This window comes from Mirounga leonina, unplaced genomic scaffold (genome assembly GCF_011800145.1).
Source record: "Mirounga leonina isolate KUSES-001 unplaced genomic scaffold, KU_Mleo_1.0 Mir_127, whole genome shotgun sequence".
Classification (NCBI taxonomy): Eukaryota; Metazoa; Chordata; class Mammalia; order Carnivora; family Phocidae; genus Mirounga; species Mirounga leonina.
Genome location: NW_023270316.1, coordinates 79,201,914 through 79,224,920, shown reverse-complemented (window position 1 = coordinate 79,224,920; position 23,007 = coordinate 79,201,914). Strand labels below are relative to the sequence as shown.

At 40.8% G+C, this 23,007-nt stretch overlaps 1 protein-coding gene across 3 annotated transcripts in view; it reads right to left on the bottom strand.

Moving 5' to 3' along the window:
* CRYL1 (crystallin lambda 1) overlaps positions 1 to 23,007 on the bottom strand; it is a 138,180-nt gene that overhangs the window by 108,049 nt on the left and 7,124 nt on the right. For 2 of the 3 annotated variants that reach the window (XM_035003740.1, XM_035003742.1), the window contains exon 2: positions 11,173 to 11,280. In XM_035003740.1, the coding sequence (XP_034859631.1) occupies positions 11,173 to 11,280 (108 nt within the window). Of the gene's footprint in view, positions 1 to 11,172; positions 11,281 to 23,007 lie in introns of those variants that run through there. The other variant, XM_035003741.1, reaches the window with a different exon arrangement.

The window sequence follows — 23,007 nt, the reverse complement described above, 5'->3', positions numbered from 1 at the left end:
AAAATATGGGTGGTTTTAATTTTTTCATATTTCTATTTTTGCAGTTTTATTCAAAAGGAGCATTTATTACTTTAAAAAGATAAAGACAATGGAGAGATTGGAATCCTTGTATATTACCACTGGGACTGTAACACGTGCAGCTGCTATGGCAAACAGTATGATGGTTCCTCAAAAAATTAAAAATGGAATTACCACAAGACCCAGCAATCCCACTTCTGGATATATATTCAGAAAAAATGAAAGCAGGGACTTAAAAGAGATATTTGTACATCCATGTTCACAGCAGCATTATTCACAATAGCCAAAAGGTAGAAGCAACTCAAATGCCATCAATGGATGAAGGGATAAACAAAATGTGGTCTATACACACAATGGAATATTATTTAGTCTTTAAAAAGAAGGAAATCCTGGGGTGCCTGGGTGGCTCAGTCTGTTAAGCGTCTGCCTCTGACTCAGGTCATGATCTCAGGGTCCTGGGATCAAGCCCCGCATCAGGCTCCCTGCCCAGTGGGGAGTCTGCTTCTCCTTCTCCCTCTGCCCCTGCCCCCTGCTTGTGTGCTGTCTCTCTCAAATAAAGTCTTAAGAAAAAAAACCCACCCCCCTCCAAACACACACACACACACACACCCTTCTAGGCACTTTCCTTTGATCAGCAGCAACAATGTTAGATGAAGACTGGCAGATTCTTTTCTGGACAAACTGAAGAGTCAAAGAAAGGAGACATGCAGACACGCATACTTAGAGATGGCACTGCTGTTTGCAGTCCCTTACCCTGGCTCCGCTGCCCTGGTATCCCCATGCTGGACTTCCTGAGCGCCCCCATCCACCACTCTAACTACACACGGGAAGATTAATCACTGAAGCGCCACAAAAATCCTGAATTCAGTTACTACAATATGAAAGTGGGGGACAGATGTGTGACAGTGCAGCCAATCTCCCGCAGCGGCATAGGAGGTGGACCCTAAAAATCATTCCTGTTTTTGAAGTGGGGGGTAAAAGGATAGAATACAAAAGTTTTCACTGAAGAGTGGCCCCAGATTTCTTTTGCTTGACAGCACAGTGTTTTTAAAGTCTTGAATGCCTTCCACCAAAGGTGAGGTCCAATTTGCCGAGGGCTCCACCTCTTCCTACTTCATTCTCTCCCCAACAGGTTACCAGCCCAGCAGCCCCCTTGCTCACCTGAATTTGAAAACCTCTCAGTGAAGTCTATAAGTTTAAATGTACTGTGGAAAGAAAACAAATTCTCTCCATTTGCCCCACAGGATTGCTGGGGATCTGATTGCTCCCACTGGTCCCTGCCATCACTTCCCCTGCTTCTCCCCTCCTCACCGGGGCACTCTGAAATGCTCTTCCCTCAGGCTGGTGGTGACACTGGGACTTAGGGGGTGGGGAGATACAGGGGAGCAGAAGGCCTGCGTAAGCCTCAAGTCTGTCGATTTCACTCAAGTTTACACATGAGTATCAAGCCTTGGCCCAGTTAATACATGTACTTTCATTTATTTGTCATTGTTGGAAACCTCAGAGAGACATGGACCAGACAAAGCAGAATTCATACCACTCTTGAGTCCACACCCTATACTATATAAGCCTTCACAGCCCTACTTTCACTGTTAATATGCGCGTGTCCACATGCACAGAAGCATGCCGGATCATGATAGAAGCATGTATACTCAAATGTTCCTCAAGAGTCACTCATTCCCACCATTCAGAGACAGCCAAAGTATTCTGATTTCTCCCCAATTTTCTGAATGTACAATGAGCATATATAACTTTTATGAATCAGATAAAGCTACACTATTTCTGTTTGGGAAGAAAAATAAATAATTGCAATGAAGCAATCATTTGAACTGCCCTAGTGACAGCCAAGTGACAGCATGATCTGTGAACACACAGATAAGAGGTTGAATGACCTGCCTGAACCCAGAGCCCGTTGGTGTGAAATTCTGGCATCAGGACCTCAGATCCCTTCTGAACTTTCCCGTGCAGTTAGGTTTAGTCAACTCATTTCCTGTACCCCACTTCAGGGGAGCTTCAATTTAACCACCAAAGACAGGCTACTGCTCATGAAGAGGGCACATGTCTCTCCATTTATTGTAGTTTTATTTCCTGTCATTCAATAAAATTTTAAAAATTTCTCCATGAATGTGTTACACATTCTTCTATTTATACCTAGGTTGTTCACATTTTTGGTAACTGTAGTGAATTTTTTACTGTTTCCTAACCATGTATTGCCAATGTATAGAAATACAATTTTTTTTTCTACCTGACATACGTTTTCCACAGCCTTGGAGTTTAGCCTACACAATCTTATGCTCAAATTTCACCTGGTAATAAAGCAATTGCTATCAGTCTGACTGGGCCTGCTCAACTTCTGAAATGTCATGTCATGTTAATTATTACTCATACACTGCTGATCTATTTCTCTGGGTGGGAGAACAGTAAATATTTTAGGCTTTGTGGATCATTTGGTCTCTGTTGCAACTACTTATTGTAGAGTGAAAACAGATATAGATAATACATAAACAAATGGGCATGCTGTGTCCCCGTAAAAGTTCATATGGTACATTCCCTTAAGACAGGGACTGGGACCAATAGTTCTGCATCAATTCCTACAAAAGAGGAATTCCCCAAGTAGAGGATGGCTGTAGAAAGACAAAACCAGGAACCCTCAGAACCTGGAATCAGTAGAGGATAGCAATCTAACCACAGGAACCTGACCAGGGCTCAGTATATTGGTAATCAACCCATCTATTGCCACAATCCTGGGAATTAGTAATTTTGGCTGCACTCAGCTGGGCTCACACATGAGGCCGCAGTCAGCATGTTAGCTAGGGGCTGTTGGAGGAGGATGGCTTCACTCACTGATCTAGCAGCTGATGCTGAGGTTGGCTAGTGCCGGCTGACAGCTGGGCACATGTCTGGATGGCCAGACTGAACTGATTGACAGGGTTGAGGATGGCAGGAAGGTAAGTTCTCAAGGCACAGCTGCTTTCCAGGCCTCTGCTTGCATCACATCTGCTATCTGTCCTACTGGCCAGTGCAAGTCCGTGGCCAAGCCCAGAGTCAGGCAGTGGGAGAAGCAAAGTCATACTGCAAAGAAGTGTGCAGATAGGGATGGAAGCAATTTGTGGCCATTTTGTGATCTACTACACTCAGCTATTCTAGCCAAAGATATATAGGAAAACTAATAAATGTCCCTTTCAAGCCAAAACAGATCAATCCAAGAGGAATCCAGATCAAAAATTGAATTCAAGATATTTAAGCAAGTACATAGGTCTGGGTAGCAAGTTAAAAACACCCCCCAGAAGCCCAGTTACTAGAAATGCCTGAGTTCAGGGACAAAGAGTTCAGTCACTCAGAAGACAAGAGTACAGGGCAGCTACCTGGTTTCAGGGATCACTTCCAGTGGTTTATTAAATCCTAATCTATTTAGAAAGCTGATTTGGTTTGGGGGGATTTGCATACCAGAATGACCATCTACAGGTGGTAAAGTTATGGCAACAGAGAAATTTAAAAGAGTAAGTTTACCAAAAGACAATTTCAGATTGGGACTCATGTAAAACAAGGCAGTTTGCTCCCTGCCTTAGAATGGAGGTGGTCACTGAGATATCAATATGGCCCATGCCAGGTGCCCCTGGTCCAGCGATGGCTAGAATGGCCGTTACTACATGGAAATAACACTGGATCCAAATCCTAAAAGTCACGTCCTGATCTATGAGTCCATATTATAACTTTTACTTGATTTTTGTTTTTCTTCTTAAAATACATAGTCTCAGATTCTTACTTGAGACCTAACATGTGCCAAGCATCAGGCAACAAAAACCAAGTAGTAAAGCATCTGCTAATAAGGTTTTCCAAGGTCAAGCTACCCTTCTATTTTGAGATTTAAGTATGTTAAGTTTTAAGTTTCTCATTTTACTGCTGTTAGAAAAAGATTAGTCTTGGATGGTATCTTTTTAATTTTTTTTTAATTCCCCATGATGGCATGGTATGAGTTGTGATAATTTCTCTCATCTTCTAATGTTGTGATAGTTTTTAAAATCAACTTCACGCAGTTTAAGTTCATTTTTACAATTTCAGAAACAAGATGTACCATTTCTACTCATTTAAGAGTAGTGTTTAATAGGTCTAACATAAATAGAATTTTCATGCAGAAGTAGTAATATTTCAACCACATATTCTCTACTATAAAATGTTCAGAAGGATCTGAATTTGGGAAGTGAGCCAAACTGCAAGGGTGGGACAGATGGCCGGGAAAGTCTATGAAAAATACAGCAAGAAGAATTACTCTTTGAGACTCTAGACAAGCTTCCCATGACTCAGTTAAACAATTACTGAGCTAGTGCCTATTTCTGGAGACAAGAAATGTGCATGCTGCTTCTTTCTGCGGCCATAATGGCTATCACAGAGATCCCATAACATTTCAATAATGAGAGGTACTGAGAGTGTAACGCAGAGTCTCTGTCCTCATGGAGCTCACAACCCAGTATGAGGAAGACCAAAAACCAGTGTCCTAAGAGGCTGCCTGTTAGGCACAGACTATTTTGACCCATCAGTCAATTCAACCCAATGAAGAAGATACGTTATTTATACTTGCTGACAAAAAAGATAAAGTTGGTTCTCCTTATACCCATGCCTAATACATGATCAGGGACTTTGTAGTCTTGGTTCCTGGACATCTAAGGACTAGAGCCAATAACCCAATGTTGTTGACCTGAGCTAACAGTCACTGTTGATCTGCAGGGTGACAGTTTACTTACTGAAAGAAGCAGCAATAATTCTTTCCTAACTGAAAAAAATTTAGAAACTCAAAACTCTTCTTACCAAGATATTTACAAAAATAAGGTTTGCACTCAATCCTCTTCACTTGGTCTCTGTGTACAGGAATGGAATATCTGAAAATCTTGTGATTAAGAAAGGGAAGCAGGTGGCTTTACTTAAATGACAAGACCAAAAATGTAGTCCTCCCTAGGAGGGCAACATGACACAACTCAACCTGATTTTCCTGCTGCTGTTTGCTAGCAATAATTCGAGAAGAAAGAGATAGTCAGTCACAAGATACCCTAAGATCTCTACTTCCTGGCAAAGAAGTATAACCAGTTCTGCATATTTAAGTTAACTCAGTGTATGTGTAGATGAATTACAAAAATAAAGCTCCTGCTATTGAGAAAAGATCTTCTGTATTCTTCTTAAGGCTTGGCTACGTAAGAATTCAGTAGATTTCCTTTCTTTGATAAAGCTGCTAATGGCAATAAATTATTTTGGTTTTTTTGGTTCAAAACTCTTACAGACTGACATCTAAAAGTTCAACCTAATCAGGCACCAATTATATTAAGAAATATTAGCTCTTAATTAAGCAAAGCAGTAGGATAACAGGAAAGTCTTTTTTCTGGCCTTAAAAATAAACAAACAAGCAAATATATTTTTTTAAGATTTATTAATTTGAGAGAGAGAAAGAGAGAGAGCACGAGCAGGAGAGAGGGGCAGAGGGAGAGAGAGAATCCCAAGCAGTCTCCCCACTGAGCGCAGAGCCCTAAGCAGGGTTCAACCTCACGACCCTGAGATCATGACCTGAGTCGAAACCAAGGGTCGGACATTCAACCGACTGAGCCACCCAGGTGCCCCAACAACAACAAAAAAAAGTTTTTAATTTTTTTAACTTAAAAATTAAAAACCCTACTCGTAGTTTTCACATATACTCCCTAATGCCTGAAAGGGCTTTAAAAGTGATACACTAAAATGATACACCTAAAAAATAAGGCCTAAAATACAAATATCCAAATAGAACAAAGAACTTTTCAATTAGGAAAGCATCTTAGACTTTTCTCTTGGTTCTGACTGAGTGGAATTCACTTGACAAAATAAAATATGAAATGGTAACAGAAGTGGGAAGTCTGGAGAGTAGAGGTCAGCAAACTGTACCCACTGGTCAAAGCTGCTCCACCACTTATTTTCATATGGCCTGTGAGATGAAATGGCTTTTACATTTTTAAGTGGTTGGAAAAAAACCCAAAGAATAATAATACTTTGTGACATGCGAAAATTATACAAACTCCAAAGTTCGGTGTGAATTCATGAGGTTTCACTGGAACACAGCTGGGCCCGTTTGTTCACATATTGTCTGTGGCTGCTTCACTCTACGAAGCGTGGCTGCTACAGAGGCCTTATGACCTGAAAAGCCTAAAATATTTCCTGTTTGGCCATTAGAGAGACTAGGCCAGTGCCTGGAGTGTGGGTGCAGCTGGCTCCACACCTGACTTGATCAGAGGCTGTGCTCTCCTCCGACACCGGATCAGTTACTGAGCTGACTGACATCTCTAGGCTCCAAATCCACCAACCACAAATACTGTCAATGATGTGGGAGACAAAGGCAGAAGAAAAATGATTAAATTTCCTTACTATGTACAGCCCATTGACAAGTCCTTGAAACAGGCAGAGTGACATTCCTATAGCGACTCAACTGCTTCAATGTTGATACTTTGCTAAGGGCAAAAGGCAATCTTAGCCCAACCCCAGGACCCTGTGAGTCTACTTTAACATATAAAAATTCCTTTGGAAACTTCCTTTATCTCTAAACCCCCCAAGATACATGTTGGCAATCATCACCCAAGCATATGATCCACCAATAAACATCTGAAGGGTCTCATGACTCAGGTTTTATTAGACGGTAATAAATGACCTTTTCCCAACAAAAGCTAGCCCCCTCAAGGTCCTGGAAATCTTGCTTCCAAAATTCCTTAGAGACTTACCCTATCCCTAACCCCCTCCCAACTTGAAAGTATGTAATGGGCCCCTCCTCATGACCCCAGTGCAGCTCTTCCTGCCTATGGGTCCTGCCCTCGTGCTTTAATAAAATCAACTTTTTGCACCAAAGATGTCTCAAGAATTCTTTCTGGGCTGTCGGCTTTGAACCCTAATATTCTTTCCTACATCATTAACAGGAAATCACATAAAAGCCCGAGCCTGCTGAAAGGTCAGCGTAGCCACACAAGTACATGAGGCCTAGCACTGTCACCAACTACCATTTCCACACTGCAGCTTGCTATGTTCTTATGTAGAAAAACCACTTACTATGGGAATAAAAGAGAAATTTAATGAAGTAGATCTAATTTTACTTACTTAGGAAAACCATAAATTCTGTAAATCTTTTTTTTTTTTTTAAGATTTTATTTGTTTGACAGAGAGAGACACAGCAAGAGAGGGAACACAAACAGGGGGAGTGGGAGAGGGAGAAGCAGGCTTCCCGCCGAGCAGGGAGCCCGATGCGGGGCTCAATCCCAGGACCCCGGGACCATGACCTGAGCTGAAGGCAGACACTTAACGACTGAGCCACCCAGGCACCCCAAATTCTGTAAATTTCTTTACAACAGTATCCCCCTTTATGAATTTTTCATTATCAGTAGATCACTTCCATTGCTCCCTACATCACCTCCATTAAACCAAATATTAAGTTCTTTGTGCTACTGTGTTCCTTATCTTGATGCCCTTTTAAAACACTCTAACTCAATTTGAAGAAATCTCAGTTGGTTCCTTTTTTTATGATCATTCTCTCCAGAGGCGTATTTTCTTCTGCATTACAACAGTAGAACATAAGGCTTTTGAGCTATTTTTACTAAGGCTTAAAATTTATTTTTAAAGACTTTTGAAGACTTCCATTTCTAATACTATGGTGGGCAAAAATGTCTGAAGGGCCTGTTTATAAACCACAGGATCCCACATAAGAATAATTTTTATGTATGAGAGAGTCACAGCAAGTAGAGCAAGTAAGGAGAAATTTCAAGGTTCTCCCTTTAACCAAAAGGAGAAAAAACAAAAAAAGAACTCAAAGATCTACAAATAGCAAATAAGCATATGAAAATATGCTACACACATCAGGGACATGCAAATTAAAACAACAACGAGCTACCACCACATACCTGTTAAAAGGGCCCAAATCCAGAACACTGACAACACCAAACGCTGCGAGAACTCTGACTCACTGTCGGTGGGAGTGCCAAGTGGTCCAGCCACTTTGGAAGACAGTTTGGCAGTCCTTCGGTGCTCCACCCAGATCTCTTTGAATCCCTTTTACCAGCACTGGGTGCCCACCCGCAACTTTTGAAACTCTGCTGCTGCTAATGGCTTACACCTGCCCCCACCCTCAGAGTATACCCCAGGACCCAGAGCAGAGACACAGAAGCCCCTGGGAGTTCACATCCACCCAAGCCCCTAGGAATGCCCCAAGTCAGTGACTGATGCAGAAATATGGAAGCTCAGCTCTCTTGCCTTAAGGGGTGACAAACTTCACACAGCATTTTATGCTCTGGGACTCCATGGAATCTTGTTGATCCTGGGACTTCTCCTGAAATCATATCCTTATTAGTTGGCCTCTTTGTCTTCCTTTTCCTATCCCCACCAATCCCTCACTGGTTTCTCCTGGGAGCACTTCTTTAATAAATCGCTGGCCTGGGAATCCTTATCTCAGGATCTGATTCTGAGGAACCGGAGCTAAGACAACCTCAAGTACTGGAATTACTAGATATATGATACAAAACAATTATGTATTAAGTGCTCAAAGATTTTAAAAATGTAACCACAAAGAATGAGCAAACAGTGAGAAACTATTAAAAATGAACAAGTATATTTGGCAAAGAAGCAGACAGAATTATTAAAGTAAAAATTTTTTTTTTTTAAAGATTTTGTTTATTTTTTAAGATTTTATTTTTTCATTTGACAGAGAGAGACACAGCGAGAGAGGGAACACAAGCAGGGGGAATGGGAGAGGGAGAAGCAGGCTTCCCGCAGAGCAGGGAGCCCAATGTGGGGCTCGATCCCAGGCCCCTGGGATCATGACCTGAGCCGAAGGCAGACGCTCAACCGACTGAGCCACCCAGGTGCCCCTAAAGTAAAAATTTAATTACTGAAATAAATTCAATGGATGGCTTAAATAACAGATTAGACATAGCTAAAACTAGAATTAGTGAACTGGAAGAAAAATCTAAAGAATGTATCCAAAATATATTCCAACAAGACAGGGAGACGGAAAATATAAGAGAGTTTAAAAGATGTGAAGGCTAGAATGTGTTGGTTCAACAGACATTTAATCAGAATCCCAGACGGAAAACTAGACCCAGCAATCTCATTCTTAGGTATGTACCCTGTAGATATTCTTGCACTTCTGCACCAGGAGACATATGGAAGGACACAAATGGCAACATTGTTTACAATAGCCCCCAAGTGGAAATAGCTTAATGTTCATCAGAAGGATAAAACATAAGTAAATAATAGCAAAGTCACACACTAGAAAATCATATAGCAATAAGCAATAAACCTAGATGTACTACAGCTATATAAACAATAACATGGATGAATCTCAAAAAATTCTTTTATAAAGCACAAAAATAAGCAAAACTAAACCATATATTATTTAGAGATACATAGCAATGATAAAACTTTTTTAAGGCAAGGTTAACAATATAGTTACTTCTGGTGAGAAGATAGAGGATCAGTCTCAAAAGGTGTACACAGGGTATTGACAATATTCTAGATCTCAAGATGGATAGTAGTTTCATGGATGTTCATTTTATTATATTCTTCATAAACTAGCATAAATGACCTATTTTGTATATATTAAATATTATATTAAAAGTAATGTTTGTAGACTCTCTATAAAACAAATAGTATAGATGGGTGCTAAAGGAACTCAGACCCACCCTTACCATGTCAGATGAACCACAGCTTGAATCTTGTATCTTACTGTGTCTTTGAGCAGGTTACTGACCATTCATAGAACTAAGTTTTCTCATAAAATAATGGCAATAATATCTGCCTCATGGGGCTTACTATGAGAATTTATATGGTAAGATTACTAGACTATAAGTTCCACGGTGGGTAGGACTGTGTCTCTCTTACTCATCTATGTATCCCTAGTGGATAGCACATGCCTGGAACATAGCAGGTATTTATGCTAATTCCTCTTCCTTCTAAAAGAGTACAGAACAAAGTGTTAGGAGTATATGTGTTTAGCTTTAGAGTGGTTCTTTCATTGTTTTTGGTTTTGAGGTTTTTTTCATTTTTCAAGATTTTATTTTTAAGTAATCCCTACACCAACGTGGGACCTGAATTTACAACCCAGAGATCAAGAGTCACATGCTCCACCAACTGAGCCAGGCAGGCACTCCTGTTTGTTTGCTTTTCAGACTGACGTTTCATCTTGGCACTGACTATATGTTACTCTATGTAAGAAGTAACTTGACTTCTCCAGGTTTTGGGTTCTTAATCTGTTGCACAACAAAACTGAACTAAGATATATAATTTCTCAGTGTCTACAGCCTGATGTCACACAATATATATATTAGTCTTTTCAAAAAGTAAACAATAAAGTCAGCATATTTTTGTTACACAAAATGCAAATTCAAGTTACACGTTCATGGATATCCCCCAAGAAGAATAACTACCTAAACAATACCATGTGTGAGATGATCCAAACTGTGTTCAGCGATAGTCCTCTTAGGTGAATGTGTCATGAATTAGGGCCCTTTTACCTTCCAGCACATTACATTAGTTTGGTGCTCCTATCTTTGACCTCCCTCATTCTTGGCCTCTTTCCTATGGTTCCTATTTTTCTTCTGTGATTATTCCCAAAACTTAGCCCTCCTCATGCTTAGCACTCAGCGTATGTAAGTTCATCGACTCGGACACCTTTAACTATTACAGTTATCACAATTCATTTGAGTCCTGACAACATTAGATCAATAGGTCAAAACAAACCTCAGGACCCCCTGTTCCTAAAACATAATGCCCATGCAGCTCTGGCTACCACATGCTGAGCACCGACTCGTCTGCCCAGAGGGAACACAGGGAAACCCAGAGCACCGGGCCTGTGTGACACGGGAGAGAAGCTGACTCACTCAGGCTGGAAGCCTAAGAGGGATGTTCAGCTCCTCCACTCCCATCACACATCTTTACAATCCTAACGGCACTCTCCTCATAATCTGAGCCCCTTCTTCAGTCTGAATTTGTTATGGCTCACCCACCGTGGGCTTGGCCTTTCCAGCTCAAAGGCACTGTAACAGCCATCAAATGTTAGAGTAAAATCACAGATATTTACAGCCTTGAGAATACAATAAACAAGACCCACTGAGAGCAGCAAGAGTTGTTTCAATTCCCCCTGGAAGGTGTCAGCTAACTTACCTGATCTTTTCCAAGGCATTTGTTACCTGCTGTGGCTCAATATCATAGAGCTTCACCTTGAAGCCTCCACTGGCAAACAACATAGCCCAGCTTTGCCCAATGAGTCCGCTAAAGGGAAAGAAAATTAAGAAAGGCTTCCAGTTAACTTCATGGAACAGTTTTTCATTCCTAACCCAGAATGAAATTTTTAAAATTATACAAGATCCTATTTTGAAATACTTAATATCTTAAAATTATACATCTGTCTAGCTGTATTTATTTAAAATGTTATCTCTTTCCATATAGGAGCCCCTGAATCCTCAGCTCCAGGGTCAGCTGTAACCTTCTGCCCGGTACACTGCTGGATGTCTGGTGGTTAACATTAGTTCACACACTGAAGCAAAAACTTACAGTAGAGAGGTGTGGTAGGGTGTGGTGGAGGCAAAAGGCCCCTCTGTGAACCCCCATTTGACCACTGTTTCAGGCAAGTTACTTAATGTGAAGAAAAGAGAGAGTATTTTCCCCAACCTCCTCAAATAAATAATTGCTGCTACCACCAGCAGCTTTTGAGCAGATCTTGGGTGCCAGGCAAGATTTAACATCGTACGTGGCTTTCCTCTGTTAATCTTTACAACAACCCCACAAGGTAGGTGCTATTATTATTTCCCATTTTATATATGGGAAAACTGAGGCATAGAGGGGTTAAGACTATGCAGGCTGTACATGCTACAGCTATGAGATGAACCCAAACAGCTTGACCCTCAGATCCTAACTACTGGTACCTCTGCCCACACTGTTTCAGTATGTTACCAGAAAAGGAAAAGATAAAAAAGACATGAAGAACTCACACAGAGTTGTTCAAAAGTTTCAAAATGAATGTTAAGGAGCACGTCTAGAGCCCAAATCTTGGTTTCTAGTATCATTCTCCAATAAAGGGAACCAAGGCTCCTTGGAGAAATGGCTGATTCTAGGACTGAGCCAGGAAATACACAACATGAGCCCAGAGTAATTGGGAGTGCCAGAACGTAAACAGTGCTAATAAAAAATTAAAATTTAAAAAAAAATTGTAAAAGCCTATCTTGACAAAACATGTCAAAGGAACGCAGGAGCCAACTGAAAGCTCTAGGGGACAAAGCTGGAATAAGTTGAGCAAAAAAGGAAAGTAACACTGGAATATAACCCAAAGTATAAACTAAGTATCCATGAGTCCACATTGATATCAATAAATGTTTGAATAAATAAATGGGGGAGAAGCCAAATCTCCCTTGCAGAAGAATTGCACAGTAATTTATGTAGACACTCTGCCCTCAGAGAGTTGTAACCAATTCCCTATTACTGAAGCATGGGCTGTACAGAATGACTTCCTTCCAAAGAGTACAGTAATGAAAAGGGAAAATTTAGAGTGACTTTACAGTGGAGAAAACTGGCAAACATTACCTCAGACAAGTGATCAAGGTCAACATCAACAGTAATAAATAATGTTATAGGATGCACCCTGGATACAACATGATGAGAAGGGCACTTTATCTCTGTAGTCTTCCTCCCAAATACCCATCATCCATCTAATAATGAGAAAAACATCACACAAATCCCAACACAGAACAGTCTCCAAACTATCTGACCACTACTCCTCTTCACTGTCAAGGAGACTAAAAACAAAGAATATCTAAGAAACTCACAGTTGAGAGGAGCCAAAAGAGAAATGACAAGTAAATGTAATTTGGTATCCTGGATGGGATCCTGAACATTAGGTAAAAACTAAGGAAATCTGAATAAAGTAAGGATTATTAAATAATAATATATCGATATTAGCTCATTAATTATAATAAATGTACCACACTAATACAAGATATTAATAATAGGGAAAACTGGGTGAGGGAGTATATGGGAACTTTCTGTACTATCCTCACAATTTTTCTGTAAATCTAAAAAAATAAAGCCTATTTTTAAAAAAATGAATGTTTATAACAGCAATTCCACACCTAGGTATGTACCCAATAGAAATGAAACATATGTCCCAAAAAACACCAATTTGTACATATGTGTTTATATGAGCCTTATTCATAACAGCTAAATGGAAATGACCCAAAAGTCCAATAGCTAATGAATAGGTAAATAAAATGTGGTATACCCATAAAAAGTTATTCAGCCACAAAAAGGAATAAAGTACTGATATGTGCTACATGGAACCTTAAAAAAATTCTCAGCAAAAGCAGTCAGTCAGTAAGGTCTACATATTGCATGATTCCACTTCTAGGAATTGGCAAATCTATAGAGACAGAAAGTGGATCTGTGGTTGCCCAGGGCTGGAGAGGAAGGAACAGGAATGACAGCTGATGGAGGCAGGGTTTCTTTTGGAACGAAAAGAATACTCTAAAATTGACTATAGTAACAGTTGTACAACCCTGTGAATATACTAAAAGGGTGAATTGTGTGCTAGATGAATGTCAACAAATCTGTGATTAAAAAATGAACGTATGTGAAAATGTTTTGAAAACCAACTCCTGCTACATGAGTGTTCAGCTAGAGGTGAGAGGAAATCAAGGGATTTCTCCAAAGAAGGTGACATCCAGGAAGGTAGTTCATAGAGCTAATAGGCAACAAAATCCACTTAAACTTGTTTCCAATTCCAAACTCCAGTGCTGTTTCGTTACATTCCAAGCTCACCCATTCAAAAGGGTATACCAGTTTCCCCTTAGGGGACCCATAGGCTAACAGATATATTTGATGATGCTCCACAAGGGCAGAACTAATGGTGGGGCCAGTGAGAACTTACCGAGCCTGCTGAGTTATCCAACTCTGGATGCAAAGAATAGCTATCTGTGTTCATCATCTTATGATTTTAAAAATGACCGCTAAATTATTCAGACTTAAAAGGAAGGAAATTCTGGACACATGCTACAATATGGATCAAGGTGGAAGACATAATGCAAAATAAAATTAACTCAGTTACCAAAAGACAAATACTATGTGATTCCACTTGTATGAGGTACTTAGAGTAGTCAAATCCATAGAGACAGAGAATAGAATGGTGTTTACCAGGGGTTGGGGGAAGGGAGCACTGGGGACGTGTTATTTAATGGGGACAGAGTTTCAGTTTTGCCAGAGAAAAAGTTCTGGAGATTGGTTGCACAATGTAAATGTACTTTAACACTACTAAACCACGCACTATTCTCACAACTTTAATATGATTTGGAACTTTTCCATAATATAAAGTATATGAATGGGAAGAAAGGAAGTAGAGACAGAATATAGACAATTTTATTGAGGTCTGAAGAAAAATGTGGCAGTTACTCGAAGGACATAAGAGGTCAAGAGGGGATACTTACGAGGCTGGGAGAAATAACCGTGTTTACATGCTATAGAGCATGATTCCCTACAGACAACACAGTACTTTGGCCTGACACTCCTGCACCTACTTCCACTGCTTGGGTCGTCCTGAGGCTTGATGTTACTCAGGAAAAGGCAGCCCCAGTAATCAAGCAGGTGGAAAATCCTTGTAATTGGAGGTATCAGAACAGGGGTAGGTGATCATCGGGCATCAAATATTGGGTAGGTGATTAGGTGATCTACTTTTCTTTCAATCTTGAGATTTTTGCAATGCCACTTGGAATATTAAAAGTGAATTGCATCTGATCCACAAATTGCCCCTGGTACTCTTCATACAATTCAAAGACAAATCAACATTCTCTAGGGTTCCTCTAAATTGGAAGCTTCTCAAAATGTGATCCAGATATCAGCAACATATTCCCCACTTCAGAGGGGCCGAAAGGGGTGTGTGGACAAAGCCAGGCATTGAGTGGTGGGAGGCACTTTTCCATGAGCACTCACATGTCTTACTGGCTGTTCTTCAGCCAGATCATTTGTCAGAGTTATTTTGCAGAAATACATCCCTCGAGGATAAAGAGCAAGCCTGCTTACCTCTTACTATAAAAACAGTAGTTTCCCCAAGCTCAATGTTCCTGTCCTGGAACACAGTGAATCTGCAGGTATCCACCTGGAACCTCCACATCTCCTCTATGGGACTCAGGGCAAAAAGAATAAATGCTAATAGGATGCTCATGCTGCCTGCCCTGCTACGACTAAGAAAATTCTCTGTCTCTGACCCATGAGTCTCATGTCCTCTGCCAGCATTCAGGAAATATTAACAAGCTAAATTATTAGCTTGCAAGTAGACAGAACATTCAGCAGGACAGGCCTGTCTCAGATGTGGTGTCATTTCATTATAGTAACTACGTGCTACTTTGGGGAAGGGGGGTGGCTAGAATAGCCCGCTGTCAAAGGATGGGCTCCAAGAAGTATTATCCCCACTCCATCTCTCCTCCCCCTACCTTTCCTAATTCAGCTAATCTATCATTCCGGCTCTGAGTACAGAAAGCACTCCACACAGTTACAACGCCGCCCCCCCTCCCCCATCAGGCTTGGGCCCAAGCAACTGAAGGGAAGAGCTTGGCATGCCTCCCTCCTATTGACCTGAAAATCCTGTTAATGCCACAGAAGTGCTATCCAAGCTTCAAAGCCCTCACACAATGCTCACTTGAGCTAAGCCTCTGATACATACAAGAGGTTATTGAGAGGGGCTACTATCTTGTTACAAGGTATCTTATGTGAAGCCATTTGTTGGAAAAATGGGAGTGAAAACAACTAAAATACTTCTACTCAATTTCAGGAGAGGGAACAAGATTATACAAAATGTTTTACTCCATATTCTTCTGCAATATTAAAATATTTTACAATTAATGTAAAATTTACATATATAAATTTTTTATTAAACTCTCAATGCTCTAGACCTGTACTGTCTAATATGGTATAGACTCTAGCCACATGCTGCTATTTAATTAAAATTAATAAATTTTAAAAATCATCAATAGTACTAGACATGTCTCAAGTATTCAATAGCCACATGTGATAGTGGCCACCAACTTGGACAGCAAGGGCATAGCAAGGACATATATAGAACATTTCCCTCTTTGCAGAAAGTTCTATTGACAAAGCTGTTCTAGACTCTGAGGGAAAAAACCCCATAGACCACAAGCCAGAGTTTGAAAGAGATAGCCCTGCCTGAAGACTTCTCTTCCTCAAACGCCCACTACCCTCCCCACACACACTCCAGAGCTGCAAGCCAGTAAGTTAAAAGGCCAGTAACATTCATGCAGGTCATCCCAAATGACCAGTCATTGACTCTAAATGTTTTTCTCCCCACTGCCAGTATCATAATGTTTGACATACATGGTGATTGACTCAACCATGAAAGGAGCGCGTCGTACGTACAGCCTGACTCTAGAATGGGTACTTTCACAGTGGGGTTGACAGTGTGTGTCCGCTCTGTGATAATCACCGAACTGTGTACGTAGGACTTCTGCACTCTGCTGTATGTATGATGTAATTCATAAAAATATTTTTCCGAAAGAGACTTCTTTTCCTTTCCACTTTGTGGCTTCAGAAACTACCACACCCCTCCAGAATGACTCATCTCCTCGATCCATGGAAAAGCTTTCGCCCACATGCTGATCGGGCGCGGGAGCCTGTCAGGGGTGAGAGCTCCACGGGGCCTCCAAGGCATCCTTAGCAGCAGACCCCTCCATCAGTAAGCACCCCCCCCCCCACATCCTGTGTCCAGCACACAATGAAACAGAGAGGATGGGCACAAAAGGAAAGGACCTTAAGTGCCAGGCACGGGTAAGGCTCACAGGCCATACAAGGTCGAAGGGTGAGATGTGTCAGCTGGCCTTTTTATAAAAGCCCAAGTACTGTTGCTGCTTTTACAGAAAAGACTTTCCACAAAGGAGAACACAATAGATTCACCTCATAAGTAAACCTCCTCCCACCACTTGACTTTCAAAATACGTGAGTGTAAGTGCCTCTCAAATGAGCCTGCACGCAGGGAGAGGCACAACAAAGGGGGAGAAGGAAGCTTTCTGCAGAGAGGCTTTCTCGACTGACCAAGGTTACATCATTGCCTAAGCCTGCACTGTGCGGTGGGGCAGCCACGTCACAGCCACACGGCACTAGCTGGCATTTGCAAAGTGCCTAGTGTGAAGTGAGATGTACTGCCAAGTGTAAAAAGCACACTGGGTTTTAAAGGCTATGCCCCCAAAAAAGAATGTAGACTCTTCCAAAAGTAATATTTTACATCAATTACTTGTTGAAATAATAACCTTTTTTATCTAAAAGATTTTATTTATTTATTTGAGAGAAGAGAGAGCGAGCATGAATGGGGGAAGGTCAGAGGGAGAAGCAGACTCCCTGTGGAGCAGTGAACCTGATGTGGGGCTCCATCCCAGGACCCCGGGATCATGACCTAAGCTGAAGGCAGACACTTAACCTACAGAGCCACCCAGGCAACCCTAATTTCACCTTTTTTAAATTGCAATTACTACAAAATATAATTACATATGTGACTAGCACTGGTGGCTCACATTACATTTCTAACAGGCAGCAACGACTTAAAGAATCATCGGGGATCATAATTCAATCATTTATCTTAGTTGTTTTTTTGGTGTCAGGACACCTAGTTCCACCCCCAACTCTGCAACTCTGCTGCGATCATACAGAAGTCAGTCTCGTGTCCAAGAGAGCTGTAGTCCTTCATCTACAAATGCACTTGGGGGTGGGGAGGCATTCACTCTAGAGCAGTAGTTTTCAACCTTTCTACCAAAGACATTTCTACAATAATCCAAGCCACCACGGTCCTCATGTTTGAATACTGATTGCAAATAAATTAACTGATCTTACTAACTTTGTTAATGACCAAAAAATCAACATAAGACAAATGTCCAAAAAGAAATATTTATAACATTAAATATACATAAACTCCTATAAACCCAGAAATAAAAGATGAATACACCAAACACAAGAGGGGGTAAACTGCTATAAAGATGTGAACAAACTAACTTGAAAATATACTCTACTGCTTTAGTCTAATAATAGCAAATAAAATATATATCCAAAAGACAGAGATTAAAAAAACGGACAATGCTTAGTGTTGGTGAAGTTATGGGCAAACGGGCACTTACAAACCACTGTGGGGAATAAAAGAGGTGCAAAGTAGCTGGGGGCAGTCTCACAGCCTGTATCAAAATTAAGTATTTCTAACATTTGACCTGGGAATTTTACTTCCCGAATTGATCTTAGGCTAGGTTAATATGGGCAACACACAGACACTCATTTACAGTAGAATTTATATTAGCAAAAAAGTAAAAACTAACCCTGTAACATTCAGCATTAAATAAATTATATACAGATAAAGCAAAGAGAGCAAATTTTTAACAATTACTGAATAGCAAAGTGGATATGTGGGTATTCTTTTTTCCATAATTTCTACTCTTCTGTGTATTTGAGAATTTTTATAAAAATTTGAGGAGAAATTAGTTATATTCCATACAACAGGCATTAAAGACAAAGCCGATTTCTTCTTGTTACAATAGTTTCAAAGCCTGTATCGCCCGTAGTCCTCTAGAGGAGGGACCAAGAGCAAAAAGCCAAGTGCTGGGAAGCTGCTGGCATCGCTCCTCCCTCACACACACCCAGTCATTCATGACTGGACACAACACGGCATCTGACCCAAAGTGACCATCAGCTGGCTTACCAGCACCTGCTATACCTGCAGCCTGGCTTGCACAGAGGAGACAAGCCCAGCAGACTTCCTCTCCTGAAAACTGGACCTAAAATGTGGGAACTATAAGTCAGTAATGGGCACTGGAGTTGAAAGATTATGATGCTGGGGCTGGCAGCAATGTGCAAGAAAAAGAAGCAGAGGGGAGAGGAAAAGTGAGCAAGGACAGGCAGGGGGAGTCTACGGCGCAGACTAATATAACCAGGTACAAAGATCAGACCACAAAGCGCCAGAATGAAAGTTCTGTCAGCTTTCTTGTGCCCAGCACAACTTTACCTTGGGCCCAAATACAATTAGTTTCCTGCCCTTAGAGCTGTTGACATCCTTTTTTTTTTTTTTAAAGATTTTATTTATTTCTTTGAGAGAGAGAGAGAATGAGAGAGAGCACATGAGAGGGGGGAGGGTCAGTGGGAGAAGCAGACTCCCCGCCGAGCAGGGAGCCCGATGCGGGACTCGATCCCGGGACTCCAGGATCATGACCTGAGCCGAAGGCAGTCGCTTAACCAACTGAGCCACCCAGGCGCCCCGTTGACATCCTATTAACTTTTTCTGAACCCCTAGATACCTGGGGACCATGTAATGGGTCCCTACCATTCTAACAATTCTGATATGCGTTAAAGCTTCTAAATTCATAAATCTGAATTAGTACTTCAAAAAACTACTGCAGGTGAAGGGGCACCTGGGTAGCACTCCAAAAAAAATTAATGCCTCAGAAAGTTTCTTATAAAAAATGTACATAAGTCGCCCCAAAGTAAAATTCTGGAATTAAAATATTAAGACTAGCTTAAGGGATGAATTACTTGAAATAAAATAACATTCTACCAGACAGGGTTCAAGACCGCAACTTAAAAGGATCCTGAACTTGCCTCTTCCCAGGAACACAACAAATCTAAGCTACACATCAATTTCCTCTGAAAAGGACCCAAAAGCCAGCTGAACAGCTCCTCCACAACAAAAGATAAAAGGGCCACATTGAGTGGGATAGGAGAGGCAGAGACATAGTCTCATAAGAAACCCAACCCAAGACATGGTGACCCACAGCCTCATCATAATACAGACCTTGTTCCCAAGGACCAAGGGATTTGTGCCCCCACATCAGGCACCCCAACCCTACAGAACTATACTAGAGAAAAAAGCTCCCCCCTGCCAAGTGTTTGGCCTCAAAAACCAATGGGCTTACTTCCAGGAGAACCACAGGGCTATGTGGAACGAAGAATCCACTCTTAAAGGGCTCGTGCACAGACCCACAGACCCTGGGACCCAGCACAAAAGCAGTAGTTGGAAAGGCACCTGGCATATGCAAAGGGGACTGACCTATTAGTTTTAAAGCATCTGAGGAAAGGCAGGAACTTGTTGGGACTCTCTGAAAACAGAGGCACTAGTGGGTGCCATCTTTGTGTTCTCCCTCTGCCTCGGTGGTGCCAGCTTTGGCAAGCACCATTTTTTAACACCCCGCCCCCAGCCTACTATCTCAGGTGGGAATGTCCTGCCCCACCTCCACAGAATGCTGCCTTGGCCTGCCCTGCCATTGCCAGCAGGCATACACAGCCCACCCAGAAGACGCCCCTGGCTCGGATGGCCAGAGGGGCTTGTGTTTCTGGGCCCCATGGTCTGAACCAATCAGAGAAACACTCCCTGGCAGGCTACCACTCCCAGGGCACTGTGCAAAAGAAGATGGAAACACATGTGAAAAGGCCTATTTTCTCGTTCTGGAGCTTCAGCCTGAAAGGCAGGCTATTATGATTACCTATCAATAATTACTTTCAACATAAATGAACTAAGTTTTCCCATCAAAAGATTGGCTGAGGGGCGCCTGGGTGGCTCAGTCGTTAAGCGTCTTGTCTTCAGCTCAAGTCATGACCCCAGGGTCCTGGGATCAAGCCCCGCATCAGGCTCCCTGCTCAGCGGGAAGCCTACTTCTCCTTCTCCCACTCCCCCTGCTTGTGTTCCCTCTCTCGCTGTGTCTCTGTCAAATAAATAAATAAAATCTTTAAAAAAAAAAAAGAGTGGCTGAACAGATAAAAAGATAAGACCCATCTATATGCTGTCTACAACAGACTCACTTCAGATGTAAGGACACACACAGAATGAAAGTGAAGGGATGGAAAGAAAAGATATTTCATGCAAACAGAACCCAAAGCTGGGTAGCTATACTTATATCAGACAAAAGAGACTTTAAAACAAATACTGTAATAAGAGACAAAGAAGGGCATTACATAATGATAAAGGGGTCGACCCAACAAGAGGATATAACATTTGTAAATATTTATTATGCACCCAACATAGAAGCACCTAAATACATAAAGCAAATATTAACAGAGCTAAAAGGAGAAAATGACAGCACTAATACAATAATAGCAGGAGGCTTTAACATCCCACTTACATCAATGGATAAATTATCCAAACAAAAAATCAGTAATTCCACTATTGGGTATTTACCCAGGGAAAACATTAACTCATAAAGATACATGCACCCCTATGTTTATTGCAGCATTATTTACAATAGCCAAAACATGGAAGCAACCTAAGTGTCCACCAACAGATAAATGGATAAGGAAAATGGAGTGTATACACGCACATGCACACACACACACACACACACAGAGGAATATTACACAGCCATAAAAATGCATGAAATCGTGCTATTTGAGACAACATGGATGGACCTACAGGGTATTATGCTAAGTGAAATAAGTCAGACTGAGGAAGACAAATATCATATGATTCCACTCATAAATGGAACCTTAAAAAATGAATAAACAAAAAGCAGAATCAAAGCTATACATAGAGAGAACAAACTGATGGTTCCTGGGGGCAGGGAGGCAAAATGGGTGAAGGGGAGAGGGAGACAGAGGCTTCCAGTTATGGAATGAGTAAGTCACAGGAATAAAAAGCAAAGCATAATGAATACAGTCAGTGATATTGTAATAATGATGTAATGGCACAGATGGTAACTCTACTTGTGGTTAACATAGCATAATGTATAAACTGGTCAAATCACTAAGTTGCACACCTGAAACTAATGTAACATTGTGTGTCAACTATACTCAAAAAAAATGTAGCTCTCTCATGAAAAGAAATTAAATCTAAACATGTTGCTGTTCTTTAATCAATTAATTAAAAATAAATTTAAAAATAAGAAAATTGGTAAGGAAACATCAGCCTTAAAAAATACTTTATACCAGGGGCACCTGGCTGGCTCAGTCAGTTAAGCACCACAAGTTTGATCTCAGGGTCATGAGTTCAAGCCCCACATTGGGCTCCATGCTGGGCATGAAGCTTACTTAAAAAAAAACAAAACAAAACAAAACACTTTATACCAGATGAACTCACAGATATTTACAGAATATCCCATCCAAAATCAGTAGAATACATATTCTTCTCTAGCGCACATGGATAATTCAGAATACATCATATGTTAGTCCACAAAACAAGTCTCAATCAATTTAAGAACATTAAAATCATATCAAGCACCTTTTCCAACAATAATGATATAAAACCAAAAAGTCAATATAGAAAGACAATGGGAAAAATCACAAATATGTGAAGATAACACAACATGCTACCGAACAACCAATGGGTCAAGAATAAATCAAAGGAGAAATAAGAAAACAATACATGAAGACAAATTCAAAGTGAAATACAACAGTCCAAAATCTACAGAATGCAGCAAAAGCAGTTTTAAGAGGGAAGTTTATAGTGATACATACCTACCTCAAGAAACAAGAAAAATCTCAACTACACAATCTAACTCTACACCTAAAGGAACTAGAAAAAGAAGAACAGACTACTCTACAAAATTAGTAGAAAGAAGGAAATAAAGACCAGAGCAGAAATAAACAAAACAGAGACTAAAAAGACAGTAGAAAAGATCAATGAAACTAAGAGCTTGTTCTTTGAAAAGATAAAGTTGACAAACCTTAACCAAACTCACCAAAAATGGAGGACAGGGGTTCTTCAAATAAATAAAATCAGAAATGAAAGAAGAATAGTTACAACTGATACCACAGAAATATGAAGGATCATAAAAGACCACTAAGACAATTATATGCCAACAAATTAGACAACCTAGAAGAGACGGATAAATTCCTAGAAACAATCCTCCAAGACTAAATCATGAAGAAACAGAAAATCTGAATAAACTGATTACTAGCAAGGAGATTGAATCAGTCATTAAAAACCTCCCAACGGGCGCCTGGGTGGCTCAGTTGGTTAAGCGACTGCCTTCGGCTCAGGTCATG